The sequence below is a fragment of the Alexandromys fortis genome, unplaced genomic scaffold, assembly GCF_014885135.2.
Source record: "Alexandromys fortis isolate MF-2015 unplaced genomic scaffold, M_Fortis_MF-2015_v1.1 scaffold_186, whole genome shotgun sequence".
Taxonomy (NCBI): domain Eukaryota; kingdom Metazoa; phylum Chordata; class Mammalia; order Rodentia; family Cricetidae; genus Alexandromys; species Alexandromys fortis.
This window is the reverse complement of record NW_026068067.1, coordinates 1637178-1650728: the sequence shown is the minus strand read 5'-3', so window position 1 is coordinate 1650728 and position 13551 is coordinate 1637178. Positions and strand designations below refer to the sequence as shown.

Here is a 13551-nt window from a genome sequence, read left to right as displayed (position 1 = left end):
CGCTGATCTTTTTCTTCTCATCTACTCATCTACCCCTTATCTCTTCTCTCTCTCTCTCTCTCTCTCTCTCTCTCTCTCTCTCTCTCTCTCTCTCTCTCTCTCTGTTTCTCTCTTCTTTTTTCTATCTACGGTGTGGTCCAAGCTATCTCTTAGGATTTTGTTTGTTTGGGGTCGCAGTTTTGTTGGGGGTGGGAGGTGAGGCAGGGTTTCTCTGTATAGTCCTGGCTGTCCTGGAGTAACTCTGTAGACCAAGCTAGCCTCGAACTCAGAGGTCCGCCTTACTATGTAGCCTAGACTGACTTAAGGCCCATCCACTTTACTACTTAGTTATTCCTCGGCTCCACCCGAGTGCTTTGGTTTTCTTCTTTGTGCTGGGGTCTTCCAATTTCAGCAGCGAGATGCGACTAGCAACCATCAGCTTTGACTGACTTCAGCTGCTGGGGAGCGGGCCCAGCATAAAGGCTGCGGCAGCGCCCAGCGGCCCAAACAACTGCCCCGACAGGACCAGACCTGGCAGTCGCCAGCTTCTGGCCTGGCACACGGGAGGGGACACTGGCAGGCGGGCGCCGCCCTTCCTGGCGGGAGTTGCCCTGACGGCGTCTGCAACACCGAGGCTGCAGCTGGGCTCCGCCAGGGTCAGCTCCGACGGAGGGGGCGTGGGCGCGGGCGCGGCGGGACTCCGGCGCCAGCCTATTAAGAGCCGCTCGGGTGGCTCCCTGTGCCCAGGAGAGCGTAGCCCTCCCGCCGCGGGCGCCCTGGACCCGGGCCTGGGGCTTTCCGCACCCAGAGAGTCGCCTGCCCGGGAAAATCCCGGCCCCCTTCCCGGCGCCGCGGCCCTGCCCGGCAGAGCTGGGGGAGGGGATTCCCGGAATCTGCCCGGAGACCGCGCTGGCGTCACTGAGCAGAATAGGCCCATATATGGGCAGCGCTTCCGGCGCGTCAGCGGGGAAAGCCCCGGCGCTCGGTGGCTGGGCGGGGCGCGCGTACACATTCCGCGTTTTGTCCTGGGCGGCTTCTTCCCTGCCACTGCCTGCCTGCCCCGCGTCGGATGCCAGCGCTCAGGGGATGGGAGGTCTGGATGCTTGGACTGGGCCCTGGGATACCCGAGAGGAGCGAGCTCCAAAAGCAACGGCTGGGGGCAGCCCGTTCTCCCTCCACCCGCCCGGCTTGGAAGAAAGAAGACCACAGGAATTAATAAAGACAATTTTTTTTACTTAAATAGATTCAATAAAAAGTCAAACACACACACAAACACATCTTAAAATAGACTCTTAGACACGAAGTGCGTGTTTCTTCTCCACAGTACTGTGCAGAGGGGGAGGGCAGGGGGCGGAGGTCCCTTCCTAGTGTCCCGGCAGGCTGAGTACCAGGCGGCGGGGCCAGCTCCGCCGCGATAGCCCCCTTCTCCCTCCCTGTTAAATACACAAATATATTATATTCAATATGAATTCGGTCTCTTCCCAGAAAAAAAAAAGACATACAAAATACGGTGACAGCGGGGGGGGGGGGGAGGAAAGGCATGTAAACGTCGAGGTGAAGGGACTGGGCGCAGGCGGGCGAGCCAGAGTCCAGTGTGTGTGCGGCGCCCCAGGCCTCCGGGCGGATGCCCATCGCCTGCCCCCCTCACCCCAGTGGGGGGCGGGCGCCCAGCCTTTCGGGCTGGGGGTGTCCGTGAGGAGCGAGGGAGGCGCTCAGAAGGCGTGTCCTTTGACCCCCAGCAGTAGCTGGCAGCCGTTGCTGACGTGGGTCATGACCTTCTGCTTGAGCTGGGCCACTTGCTCCCGTAGGAGGCCCGCAGTACTCGACAGCCCCGCGTTCTCAGCCTTCAGCGTCTTCACCTTGTCCTCCAGGCGCGCGATGCGCTCCAGCTTCCGCTTCCGGCACTTGGTGGCCGCCAGCCTGTTCCGCAGCCGCTTTCGCTCCACTTTGATGCGCTCCTGGTCTTCCATGTTGATGGGGGACACCGGCGGCGTGGCGTCGCGGCTGCGTGCCTCTGGGACGGTCTGCGGTTCCTCTTTAAAGGCGGAGGCGCCGCGACCCAAGCCCAGCTGCGCCGGGTGGCCGCCCGCAAAGGGTGGTGCATGTGGGAGGTAGCTGATGGTGGCCGTCGGGTACGAGCTCCCAGTCCCGACAGCGGCCCCGGCGCCTCCAGAGGATGCAGAGGCTGGGGAATAACTGCTGAGGTTGGTGTAGACGGGAGGCGGCTCCGGACCAGCGTAGACGCCCCCTGGCCCGGCCTGGGGACCCCCGCTGGCGCCCAGGGACACGTTGGGGGGCGTCACGTGGTTCATCTTGTGCAGGTCGTCCAGGGCTTTGACAAAGCCGTCCGCAAAGCCCTCCTGCTCCTCGGTGACGCCACCCCCTGTACCTCCACCGCTGCCACCCCCACGGGGGTAAAAGTACTGTCCCGGAGGCGTGGGCGTCGTCGTGATCACGCCGTTGCTGTTGGGGACGATCAAACGCTCCAGTTCCGTGGAGGCGAGCTTCAGAGACGCGCCTGTGTCTGATCCCTGACCCGAAAAGTAGCTGCCTGCCCCACTGCCCTCTGGGCCCGGGCCGCGCGCTCCGGGGCCCTTGAGACCCCGATAGGGATCCGCCAGGTTGAGCGCCAAGGTTGGTTTCAGGAGTTTGTAGTCGTGTAGAGACAAACTGCCAGGGGTTCGACCGTATCCCGCCGCTGCGTATGAGTCGTCGTGGTAGAAAGGCTGTTCCATTTTCGTGCACATCCGGGCGGTCTGGGAAAGGTCCCCCTGAAGGGCCGCCCCGGGCCTCGCTGCGGCGAGCGGCGAGCTGTCCTCGGCTGCGGCGGGACCCGGTGTCCGGTCGCGCGTCCTCGGGAACTGGAGACGGTCGGCAGCAGCCAGTTGGCAGCCGTGCGTAAAAGCGCTGCCGGGTTTTCGGACCTCGTCTCTCCCTCCGTGGTGTGCCCGCTCCCTCGGCGTCGCTACCTTCGGTTCCCCGCTCCCCGCAGGATCCAAAACTGGCCCAGCCACCCTCAAGGTCCCCACCGCGCTGCCCCAGCCCCAAGCTTTTATACTGAGTTTGTCAGCTACGGAAGTGCGCTCTGATTGGCCGACGCGAGAGCCGGGCCCCCGCGGCCCCCTCCTAGAGCGTGGGGAAGGGGAGGAGGCGGCTCGCGTCACTGTCAGGAAGCGCGTGTCCTTGTAAACAGCGGCCACGAGCCGGGTGGCTCTGCGCGGCTGCAGGGGGAGGGGCTGTAGGGATGGAGACACTCCAGCCTGGGGATGTTGAGGGGCTGAGGTACACAGCGGTTAGGACTGCGGGAGTACACCTAGGTGAATATGAGAGCTTGGTGCGCAGCAAGTAAGGAAGGGGGACCTCGGAGACACCCGGTAAAGTCTCGGGGGACCCAGGGTACCCGTAGCTTGAGAACTAACAATACACTAGAAGACCCTAGCAAGCAGGGAAGGCACAAATCGGAAGGAATTTGTTAACATTTAGCCCAGGGATTAACTGGAGGTCCCAGGTACAAAAGGCTTGAAGGACTGGAATTGTCACAGGTGGGAGGAAGGGGTAAGGAAGCGGGGCTCGGGTACCTATTGTGCAAGAAATGAGTAGGGAGGGGTTCTAGAGGCCATAGATGAGTCTGAAGATTCTCCTATAAGAGGAAATGGGAAGGCATTGTAGAAATGCAGAAAGTAAGCAAGGGTCCTGGATACACTGAGGTAATAGAAGAGGTGGAGGATGGGAACATGGCTACCAAAGGTTGGGGCTACTGTGGCCACTTGCACAATTCTGATGGAGAGTTAGATGGATCAGGGCACGACTTCCGAGTTCTAAGGGCGATGACAGTAGGGTATCTGAGATCTGCCCGAGAAGATGACTCGGGGGATCCAAGAGACAAGGGACTTGTACGGATAGGGCTGTACCTCGTGGGTGGTCCCTAGGCACCTGTATAGCCTGGACCCTAAGCCCAAAGCCCTCCCTTAGTCACCCCGGGCTCGCCCGATACCCTGTCAGCTCTTGGAGAGCCGACGGGGCGGGATAGCTGGGGCGCGGTCGCCCAACCCCACTCCCTTCCTTAGAAACAGGCTAAGGAAAGAGAGCCGAGGCAGGAAGTGTGGCAACAGCCCCGAGGGGGAAAGAGCCCGGCCCTGTCTCGTCATTGTGAGCCTACAGGACGGTGCGCCCTGCCCTGGGCCTTGCCAATTCTGCTCCTGAGAAGAGGAACCCGGGCAAGCGACCCCGAGGAAGTCACAGTCCAGCTACAAACGCCTCCAGTCACTGTCTGTTCTCCCCCATCTAGTAATGGTTCAGCCTGCAGTCTCCGGCGACTACTAAGCCTGGCAGCCCGAGGACTGTTCCATTGACCCTCTGGAGGGGGGAAACAGCCTGGGAGCGGGCCTTCATCACCAAGGCAACAGGCTGGAGTCCGCGAATTGGATTGGGGGCGGGGCAACCCCCCTGAATTTCTCCCCAAGATCCATATTAGGGCACAGGAAGAGGTGGGACCAGTGTAGTCTTGGGGCGGGGAGCTAGGAGCCAGGAACCCAGGGTAGCTGCCAGGTCCCAGGGCGCGCCCGGGCCCCCGGACGGCTAGTCCGGACCAGCCTCGACCGCCACCCCCGGGGGCCCCCCGGCGGCCTGACCCAGCCCCGCGGAGCAGCTCTGGGGCTGAGTCCTGTCCCGCCCGACTGGGTCGGACGCAGCCTGGCAGGTCCCCGCCTGCCCGCGGGCCTGGGTCGGACTTTGCCCCCGGCCCGCCAGGGCGCGGAGGGGGCGGGATGAAGCCTTTAGGCATCCCTGGCGCCTGGGCAGGCTGGTACAGGGCTGCCTCCTCCCCTGGGTATGTGCCCTTCCCTTCTGCCAGAAGGTCTAGGGTCCCCTTTCCCCACCCTAAGTCTTTGAAATCTGGATACTCCTTACCTACGTCCATTTCAGTTGGGGGGTGAGTGAGGTACCTAAAAGAAGGGCCCTGCCTTACTAAGCCAGCTCCCTCATCTGGGGACCTTTCCACTCAAGTCGCAGGGAGAAAATGGGAGAACTCATAGCCCCTTCTCCAGGAAGGACAAGGTGGAGGTTTAAATAACAAGGTTTCCAGTTAGACAGGTGGAACTCCCAAGTAGTATGGGAGCCACCAGAAGAATGGGTGAGAGTTCCATCGCTTCCTCTTTCCCAGACTCAGGTCTCTCTGGGAAGACAGAGGAGGCTTCTTTAGAGAGAAGCTTGGGGACAGGGGCTAACTAATAGACTCAGAGATCACCTAGTGTGGGACAGAGAAGGAACTTGAAAGAGGCAAAAGAGAAACAGCTGTGGGGGGGGGGAGGGGGAAGTCCAGCAGAGTAGGGACATTGGAGAGGAAGGAGCTGGGGACATCCCAGTCTTTGAAAGATCCTTGTGACCCTTAAGTGCTCCCTCCCATCTTGCCCTTGCTTGAACAGCTCCCCTCCCCCCACCACAGTCTCAAGGGAGATTCCAGAAGCCGCTGAGTCTGCGGGCATGCTGCCAGGCCTGTGTCTCCTGCCCATGCTAATAACTGCAGCTGACATGTGGCCTGGCCCGAGGGGGTGCTGGCCGCAGCCTTTGGGGGCAGGGCAAGACGGAGGGCAACATGTTGGGAAGCCAACCTGCCTGTCCCACTGGCCAGGAGGCCACACTGACTCATCCATGCCACAGCTGAAGCTGGCTAGGCCAAAGGGAAGTCCTGGAGAGAGGCCAGGCCTGCCCAAAAGAGGGTCCAAAGGGAAGACAAGAGTGGGTGGCTGGGGGCAAGGAGGCAGAACAAGGGGAGACACCCAGAGAGACAGATGGGGCCAGGTTAGTCTTCTGCAGACATGGAGACTGGGAGATACTTAGGACTGGCAGACAGACTGTCTGAGAAATAGTAATTATTATTTTAATAGCTAACACTTATATGGTTCTTACCATGGACCAGACACTGTTCTAAAGTGGCTTACATAAAGTTGGTCATTGGCTACTTCCAATGATCCAGGCAATTGCATGCTGTATGAGTTTCCATTTAACATATGAGAAATTGAAGCAAAGGAAATGAAGGACCTTTAATAATTGTCTCAGAGCTAGAAGGACTAGAATTGGTATACAGTCTATGGAATCAGCTGGCTACCTCCTGAACACTACTATGTTGTAGATAGGCATTTATGGAGAACCAGCAACATATAGTGTTCTAGTGTGCGTTGTGCAAAGGGCCTATCTTTTTTCCTCAGTGGGAGAAGTAGAGTTTGGTACAGAAAGGTGATAGTGGCCACTCTGCCAGCGTGGGGTCTTCCTTCACACTTTCTGTCTGGGAGTTTGAGCAGGGGCTGGGGAAGAGGCCAACCAGGGAGGGCAGGGCTGGCCAAGCTGGTACAGCCGGTTCCAGGCCCCTACCATTCTCACTCTTGTGGCCTGGGCACCACCTCCTCAAGTCGCCCTGCTGGCGCCAGGCCTGTCCAGTGTGGAGGGTGTGAAGACAGCCCCTCCCCCACACCGCCTGGGCTACAGGTCAGCACCATACTGGCTTGCCAGGTTTGCCCCTATCCCAGGACCTGGGGCCAGGGGCTACCTCTCAGGATAAGGAAGAAGTTCACCCCCACCCACCCACGGTCTCTCTGGGGCTTTTGGCCTTGGCACCAGGGACTTCTCCTTCTTATAAATAGTTTGGTGACCGTTCTCCTCCCTGGCCCCACTGACCGGTGCCAGCGCTGCCACCAGGAAACTGGGCTGGGGGCTGCCTGTGAGTCAGCCAGTGGGCAGGCTGGGGCGGGAGCCCACAAGTCACAGCTCCCCGTCTCCTGTCCCTGCCCCTGGGTGTGGACTGGTGGCTGGGCCAGAAGAAGCTAAGAATCAATCCCAGAGGTCTTCATCTTGGAAGGCTGCCAGCCACCTCCCTCCCCTATTCTGCGGTTTTAGGGGTCCATTGCCCCTCATCTGGAGAGGAAGTTGCTGGGTTTTCTTGGAAACAGGCTCTATCCTCACACTGATTCAACTGGGCCCAGAGGGAGTTTCCCACACAGCTGCCAAAGACTTGGGGGCCTGAGCTCCAAGGTGTCCACTTCAAGAGAGGTATCAGTAGAAAACAACCAATCCTGCCTGACAGGGGAGGCGGGAGAACAGTAGGGGTGATGTTGGGAGAGGAAGTGCCAGGATCTCTGGGCCCCACAGAACCTCAGCAAAGGGTGTGTGAGGGGGGTGCAAGTGTGGTTGGCCTGTTAGGGCCTGTGAGAGTGCATGAGGCCTGCTCAGGGCTTCTGTCTGTGTGTTGGTCCAACCCTGCAGGGGGTGTGGGCTTGTTTGTGAGAACTCAGTTCTGCTTTATGTGGAGAGGGTGAGGCGTGCACGCGCTCGTGTGTGTGTGTGTGTGTGTGTGTGTGTGTGTGTGTGTGTGAGAGAGAGAGAGAGAGAGAGAGAGAGAGAGAGAAGGGGGGGGCACGTTCCATTGGGTGGACAATATGTGACTCAATTCTGGGCATACATATGGCTAACATATTTGTATCTGGCTTGTATGTGCAAGGTACATGTTTTGCCTTACGTGTGTGAAGTGTCTTTATGTATATATGTCTCTGTATTTACGTGGATAGCCCGGAACTGCTGGCCCCTCCCCCATACATGTAGACCAGCCATGGCCAAACATATATTCCAAATGGGCAGGGGGGGAAGGGGGACACATTTTGTGTCTGGTTTTTGTGATCTATGTGTGTCTATGAGAGAGAAAGAGGAAAGAGAGAAGCCTAGTTGGTCTGTATGTTTTGTGTGTGTGTTATGTGGTCTGTGGCTGTTTGTATGTGTACGTGAGACAGCATGAGCCCTGTGTGGTGCATGAGCGGTCTGTCGCCGGCCGCAGCTCTGTCAGGGTGTCTCCATGCTCGTCTGTTCATGAATGCTGCCCTGTGGTCTGCTTCTGCCCCTCTGCTCTAGGAATTGTCTGTCCAGACTGCATCTGAGAATGTGTCCATCTGTACCCTCCTGTTTTCTGTTGGTTAGGGCCATTAAGAGGTGACTATAGCTGGACATGGTCGCACAGGCCTCAATCCCAGCACTCAGATGTCAGAGGTGGATCTCTGTGATTTCTAGGCCAGTTGGGTCTACAAAATGAATTAAAATTCCAGGCTAACCCGGGCACAGTGAGACCCTGTCTCAAAAAAGTAAATAAATAAATAAAAAATAACAATAAAAAACAAAATCTCAAAATGATTGTAAGTCTTCATCTTCAAATGTGTGTGCCACAATGATGTTGGTAGGTGCCTGGGGCACTTTGACGTGGTATGTAGGTGACCGTGACCTCTGCACATCTGTCTATAGAAATGTTTGTCGCTCCTGTTTCTGTATAGTAATAATACTGCTTGTGCATGTGGCCTAGAGGCTCTCGGTTAGCTTCTGTCCTTTCTGGGAATGTCAAACCACAAATGTGCACTTTTGTGTGCTGATATCCAGCCTGTGTGCAGAGCTGGTTTATCTGGGTCACACCTATCCTGACTATGAGCTTTGTTTGAAATTCTGGAAACTGAATCCACTGCCTCATGCTTACTGAGCTACATCCCAGCCGCTCTGTCTGCTTTTGATCTGTGGTTGCCTTTGTGAGTTCTGTCTCTCCCCTCTACGACTAAGTACATCTCCAGAGTCCTTGTTCTTGACTTGGCTGTCACTGTAAGGGCCACTGCTGGGTGTCTTAACCAGATGGATGTCTGTGTGTCTCTGACTAGATGTCTTAGTGGCCTGGGCACAGAGGTTTGTTCCTCTGGACTGGCTCTCTCAGGGTGACCGTGTATTTGTGTACATTCTTGCAGAGCACCCCCACTTCACCCCTCCCCCGCAGTCTAGCCACCCTGGGCCATGTTTATTTTGCCCCTGTCTATGTCTGCCCTGCCCTGGGAGGGGCTGACCCTCTTGTCTGTCCAGCTAGCTGTCCACAGGATGTTCCCGAGACGTTGTTTCCGGCCACCCGCAGGTCAGGACCCAGGCGTCCAGGGTGGCGGGGGTGGGGCTTTATCGTGAAGGGGGGGTCCTTGTCAGGGCATGAGAATGAGGGTGGGGGGCGGGGAAGGGACTAACCCAACAGGTTCCGCCTCATTCCTGCTCCGCCTCTCACTTCCTGGGTGCCAGCCCGGGGCAGGGGTGGACAAAATGAACCCCATGGCCTCAGAGTGCGTGGGTGGAGCATGGAGGTGTTTTCTGCTGGGCACCTGGACACCCAGGTCTGAGACACCCCTCCCTACCTCTTGTGTTCAACTCTGAACTCAAAGCGTCCCATCTATTATTCATCTAATCAAGACAAGTCCTCAACGAGTTGGGCATCATTTTCAGATGGGAAACGAGCGAGGGAAGAGACAGGATTTCAACCGAATCGAACTCTGTACGCAGCTCCTGCTTCATAAGACCCACAGTCAGCTAAGCAGCCACCTTCCCGCTCTAAGCAGGGTGTCTGTGGGGTGTAGAAGGAGCCCCAGTCCCCGTGAGGCCAAGCTTTCAAGGGGGTACCCGCTTGCTCTGAGTCAAAAAAGCCCCTGGATGAAATGAATAAGAAAACGATTTTAACCGTTTCATTGCCACGATAGGTTCTGCCAAAACTTCCTGTGGGCTGGTGGGCGGGGGCACTGGGTTCCCGGAGACAGGCCGGGGGAAGCTCTGTTAATTGAGGGATGGGGGAAGTGCTCCCAATGATTTTAGCAATGGCCAATGAAAAGGGACGCGGTCTCCTGTCTCCTAAGGGGTAACCCCTCACTGGAGGTCTTCAGAATTTTATTCCTAATCCTGGATGTCTGGGGGGGGGGTCCCAAAGTCCCCTCCCCAGGGGCCTGAGTCATGCATAGGGAAAGCCACGAGGCATGAGTCACCGATGCAGAGCAAGGGGAGTGAGGCCGAGTGCGGCCTGGGGACCCCAGGGCTGGTTTGAGTCACGCACGCCCTGGCCCTACTGACCCCCAGCCCTGCGGTGCTAAGATCAGGAGCGGGAAGCACATGGTCGAAGGGAGGAAGGGCAGAGCGGGAGGAAGCAAGCACCTCGGTGATCCAGGAAGCTGTTTCCATGGCAATGGGGGGGGTCTCAGCTCTCTGAAGAAAGGTCTTCCCAGCAGGGACTGCCCCGCCCAGCGAGATGGGGAAGCCCCCGTTTATGCGGCTCTGGGGCCCGGAGTTTCAGGTCGGGCAGGAAGGGGTTAACGGCAGTCCCCCCTCCCCCCTCGGAGTTTCACCTGCTCCAAAGTCTCTGGTTCCGCAGTACTGGGCCCCGCGCGCTCCCGCGGCTGCCCCCGCGCGCTCACGCACACGTACAGCCACCCCACCCCCGGCTTACACTAGCACGCACGCACGACCGCGTCGGGCTCCACGCACGCAGCGAACTTCGTCGTGTCTAACGTCACGAAAGACGCACGCGCCCCCGCAGTGCGGGGTGGAGTCCTCCCAGAGGGAGAGTTGCGGATAGCGACAGTGGTGCGCACGTAGCTGCCTCCACTGAGTTGGCTCTCTGGTGTGACTTTGACACCCTCATCCACACACAAGGTCACAAACAACTCTGACCCACAGTGTCACAGGGACACAGGATACACCTGCTGCGTTCTAGAGAAACCCCTGTTCAGGCAGCCCTGCGAACATGGACATAGTCACACAGTCACAAAGGGACTTAAATCTAGAAGCACAGTTTCTCAGCACATCGGCCATATGAGGGGTGTGACAGATACACGAACGTAACCATATGCACACACAGAAGTTTATATATGTCACACCATTGGGGCAAAGTATACCATTCTCTGGCCCCTGGGATTTGGGCTGTCCCACAAGCGCCCCTCACATGAAAATTATGGCTGAGACACATGGTAGAGACAGCCATGTCATCATCGAGTTATCACAGGCAGCACACACATACTTTGACTGTTAAAGGTGCATGATAAACCAGAATAAGGGCACAGTATCACAGGAAAACAAAAGCTGGAAACAAGTAGTGTGTCCAATAAAATAATCCGTTTCTCTCTCTCTCTCTCTTTTTTTTTTTTTTTTTTCTCGAGACAGGGTTTCTCTGTGGTTTTGGAGCCTGTCCTGGTACTAGCTCTTGTAGACCAGGCTGGTATCAAACTCACAGAGATCCGCCTGCCTCTGCCTCCCAAGTGCTAGGATTAAAGGCGTGCGCCACCACCGCCTGTTTCTCAGAAACATGGATTCTGCTAGGTTGTAGAACAACAACCAGTAGGGTACAGTTACAGACACAGATTCAAGTGCCATCCTGAAGCGTCAATTGTCACACATTTCTCACACAAAGAATATCACAGACTGACCCAAAAAGAGGATCATATTGAGAAGCCTGTAGTTGGCAGACACAGGAAGACAAAATCAGAACAGAACAGTCTCCTAGACTCTGCTTGGACTATGCACAGAAAAATGGGGGGGGTGTTAATGAGGCTCCCGGGTAACCCTAAACCTGAAATTTTGTTTGTTTTGAGACTTGGTAGCCTGAAACTTGTAAAGTAGGTCAGCCCACCCTTGAACTCTAAGAGATCCACCTGCCTTTGCCATCCTGTGCTGGGATCAGAAGTGTGTGCCACCAAGGCTGGTTGACCAAATTTTTGGTTTGTATTTTTGGGGCGGGGGGGGGGGGGGGTATCTTACTATGTAGGCCAGGCTGAGTTTGAACTCATAGAGATCCACTTGGTTTCTTCTGAGTGCTGGATTAAAGGTGTACACCAAGCTTACTGTGTTTTTTAGATAGTGTCTTACAGAGTCCAGACTCACCTCCAACTTGCCTTGAACTCTGGATCATTTGTCTGCCCTTCCCAGGTGCAGATATTACAGGTATGCCCCACCCACCACTCCTAGCTTTTCTTTTTTAAAGTTTCTTCTTTTATGTATTTTTGAGTGTTGGCCTACATGCATGTATGTGCACCAGGTATGTGCCTGTATGTAAAATCTTCTGGTACTAAGTTATGGATGGTTAGGAGCCACAAAAACCAAACTGGGTCCTCAGCAGGAGCAAGTGTTGTTATCTGCTGAGCCATCTCTCCAGCCCCTACACTCCTCTTTTAAACCTGTGTATTATGCAGAGATTGATGTCCTAAACTTCTTGACAGTCATCAGATCATACACACATATGCAGTTCTATAAACTCTAGGACCCCAAGACAAAGGTGGAGGCTAACCCAATCATAAACCCACCACCTCACACCTACACAGATATGAGCACGCTTCCCTTGACTTAGGAACACAAATTGGTGTCATGGGAGCAGGATAGGAGCTCCTGTAGAACTGGAGTGACCGAGTGCAGGAAGACTACCAGTGTTCCCATGGTAATGGCACACGGGATGCACTCAGAGGGTTTTACATATCCAATGGGGAGGGGAAGGAAGTGATGTCCTCTGGTTGTAGAACCCAGGGTCTCCATGCCATCTGTGATGACTGGATCCATGTCCAGATGTGCAGGCTGAAGGGGATAGGCTGGGGTCCAGCTGTGGCCTTAGGGAGGGGTTGAGTCACTCACTTCCCAGCAGTACAACCCAGGCTGGGCCCAGCTGTCCCTGGAAACAAGTAGGAGGAGATGGGATCCCCAAACCAGCTAGAGATTACTAATCCAAACTCGCAGAGTGGGGCCTCTTGGTTCCTACAAATGGAGGTCTTCAGATCTCTGCAAACTTTGAGGTTCCCTACATCTAAAATGCCTTGGCATCGTTCTAAATATGTGGTCAGTCCCAAAGGAAAGGTTTGTGGCCCTTTTTGCAGAATTAAAGGCACTTAGACCCACAGCATTGCTCCTTGGTTGTAAAAACAGATTGCAAGTCTTCCCTGCTGCCAAATCACAGCCTCCTTTTTCTCCCTAAAAGATGGGAGTTCTTGCTAACCCAAGGGAGAGCAGAGTACCTTCATCTATCTATCTGTTAACACATTTACTTAGAGACGGGGTCTATGTGGCCCTTGCTGTCACCGACCTTACCACAGTAATTATTTGTCTCTGCCTCCAGAGTGCTGGGGTTACAGGCAGGCACCCTCTCACTCAGTCCTTAACCTCCATCTAAATCTTTTCTTTTTTTTTTCTGGTTTGTTTCTGGTTCTTCCAGACAAGGTTTCTCTGCTTAGCCCTGGCTACCCTGGAACTCTCTCTGGAGTCCGGGCTGGCCTTGAACTCAGAGATCCACTGGTCTTTGCTCCCCAGCTTTATTAAGTTATGACTCCCTGAACATCTAGGATGCCTATATCACATCAACATTGGAACAGTTTAAGTCATCCTCCCAGCTGGACAGTGGTGGCCCACGCCTTTAATCCCAGCACTCAGGAGACAGAGGCAGTGGGGATCTCTGTGAGTTCGAGGTCAGCCTGGTCTGCACAGTGAGTTCCAGGACAGACTCCAAAGCTACACAGCAGAGAAGCCCTGTCTCGAAAAAAATTTTTTTTTAAAAAGAAAGAAAATAGGAAAGCCAAATAAATCAATAAGTCACCCTGCCAACCACAAATAACTGGATTCTCAGAGTTCTTCTAAACTTCAAAGTCCCTGTAACTCCTTATCCCAAATTTTTGTGTCCAGATGTAAGCCTCACATTGTTCTCACAGTCATGGTGCGTGTGCACAAGCGTGTGTGTGTGTGTGGGGGGGATAGTATAGCTTTGTTTCCACTTTG

General features: G+C 55.6%; 1 protein-coding gene across 1 annotated transcript; it reads right to left on the bottom strand.

Annotated features, from left to right (window-relative positions):
* Window positions 1–1191: 1191 nt before the first annotated feature.
* Junb (JunB proto-oncogene, AP-1 transcription factor subunit) lies at window positions 1192–3021 on the bottom strand. The gene has a single exon (XM_050120691.1). The coding sequence runs from the start codon at window positions 2724–2726 to the stop codon at window positions 1692–1694; it is 1035 nt and encodes a 344-aa protein (XP_049976648.1). The 5' UTR covers window positions 2727–3021; the 3' UTR covers window positions 1192–1691.
* Between the last annotated feature and the right edge of the window lie 10530 nt (window positions 3022–13551).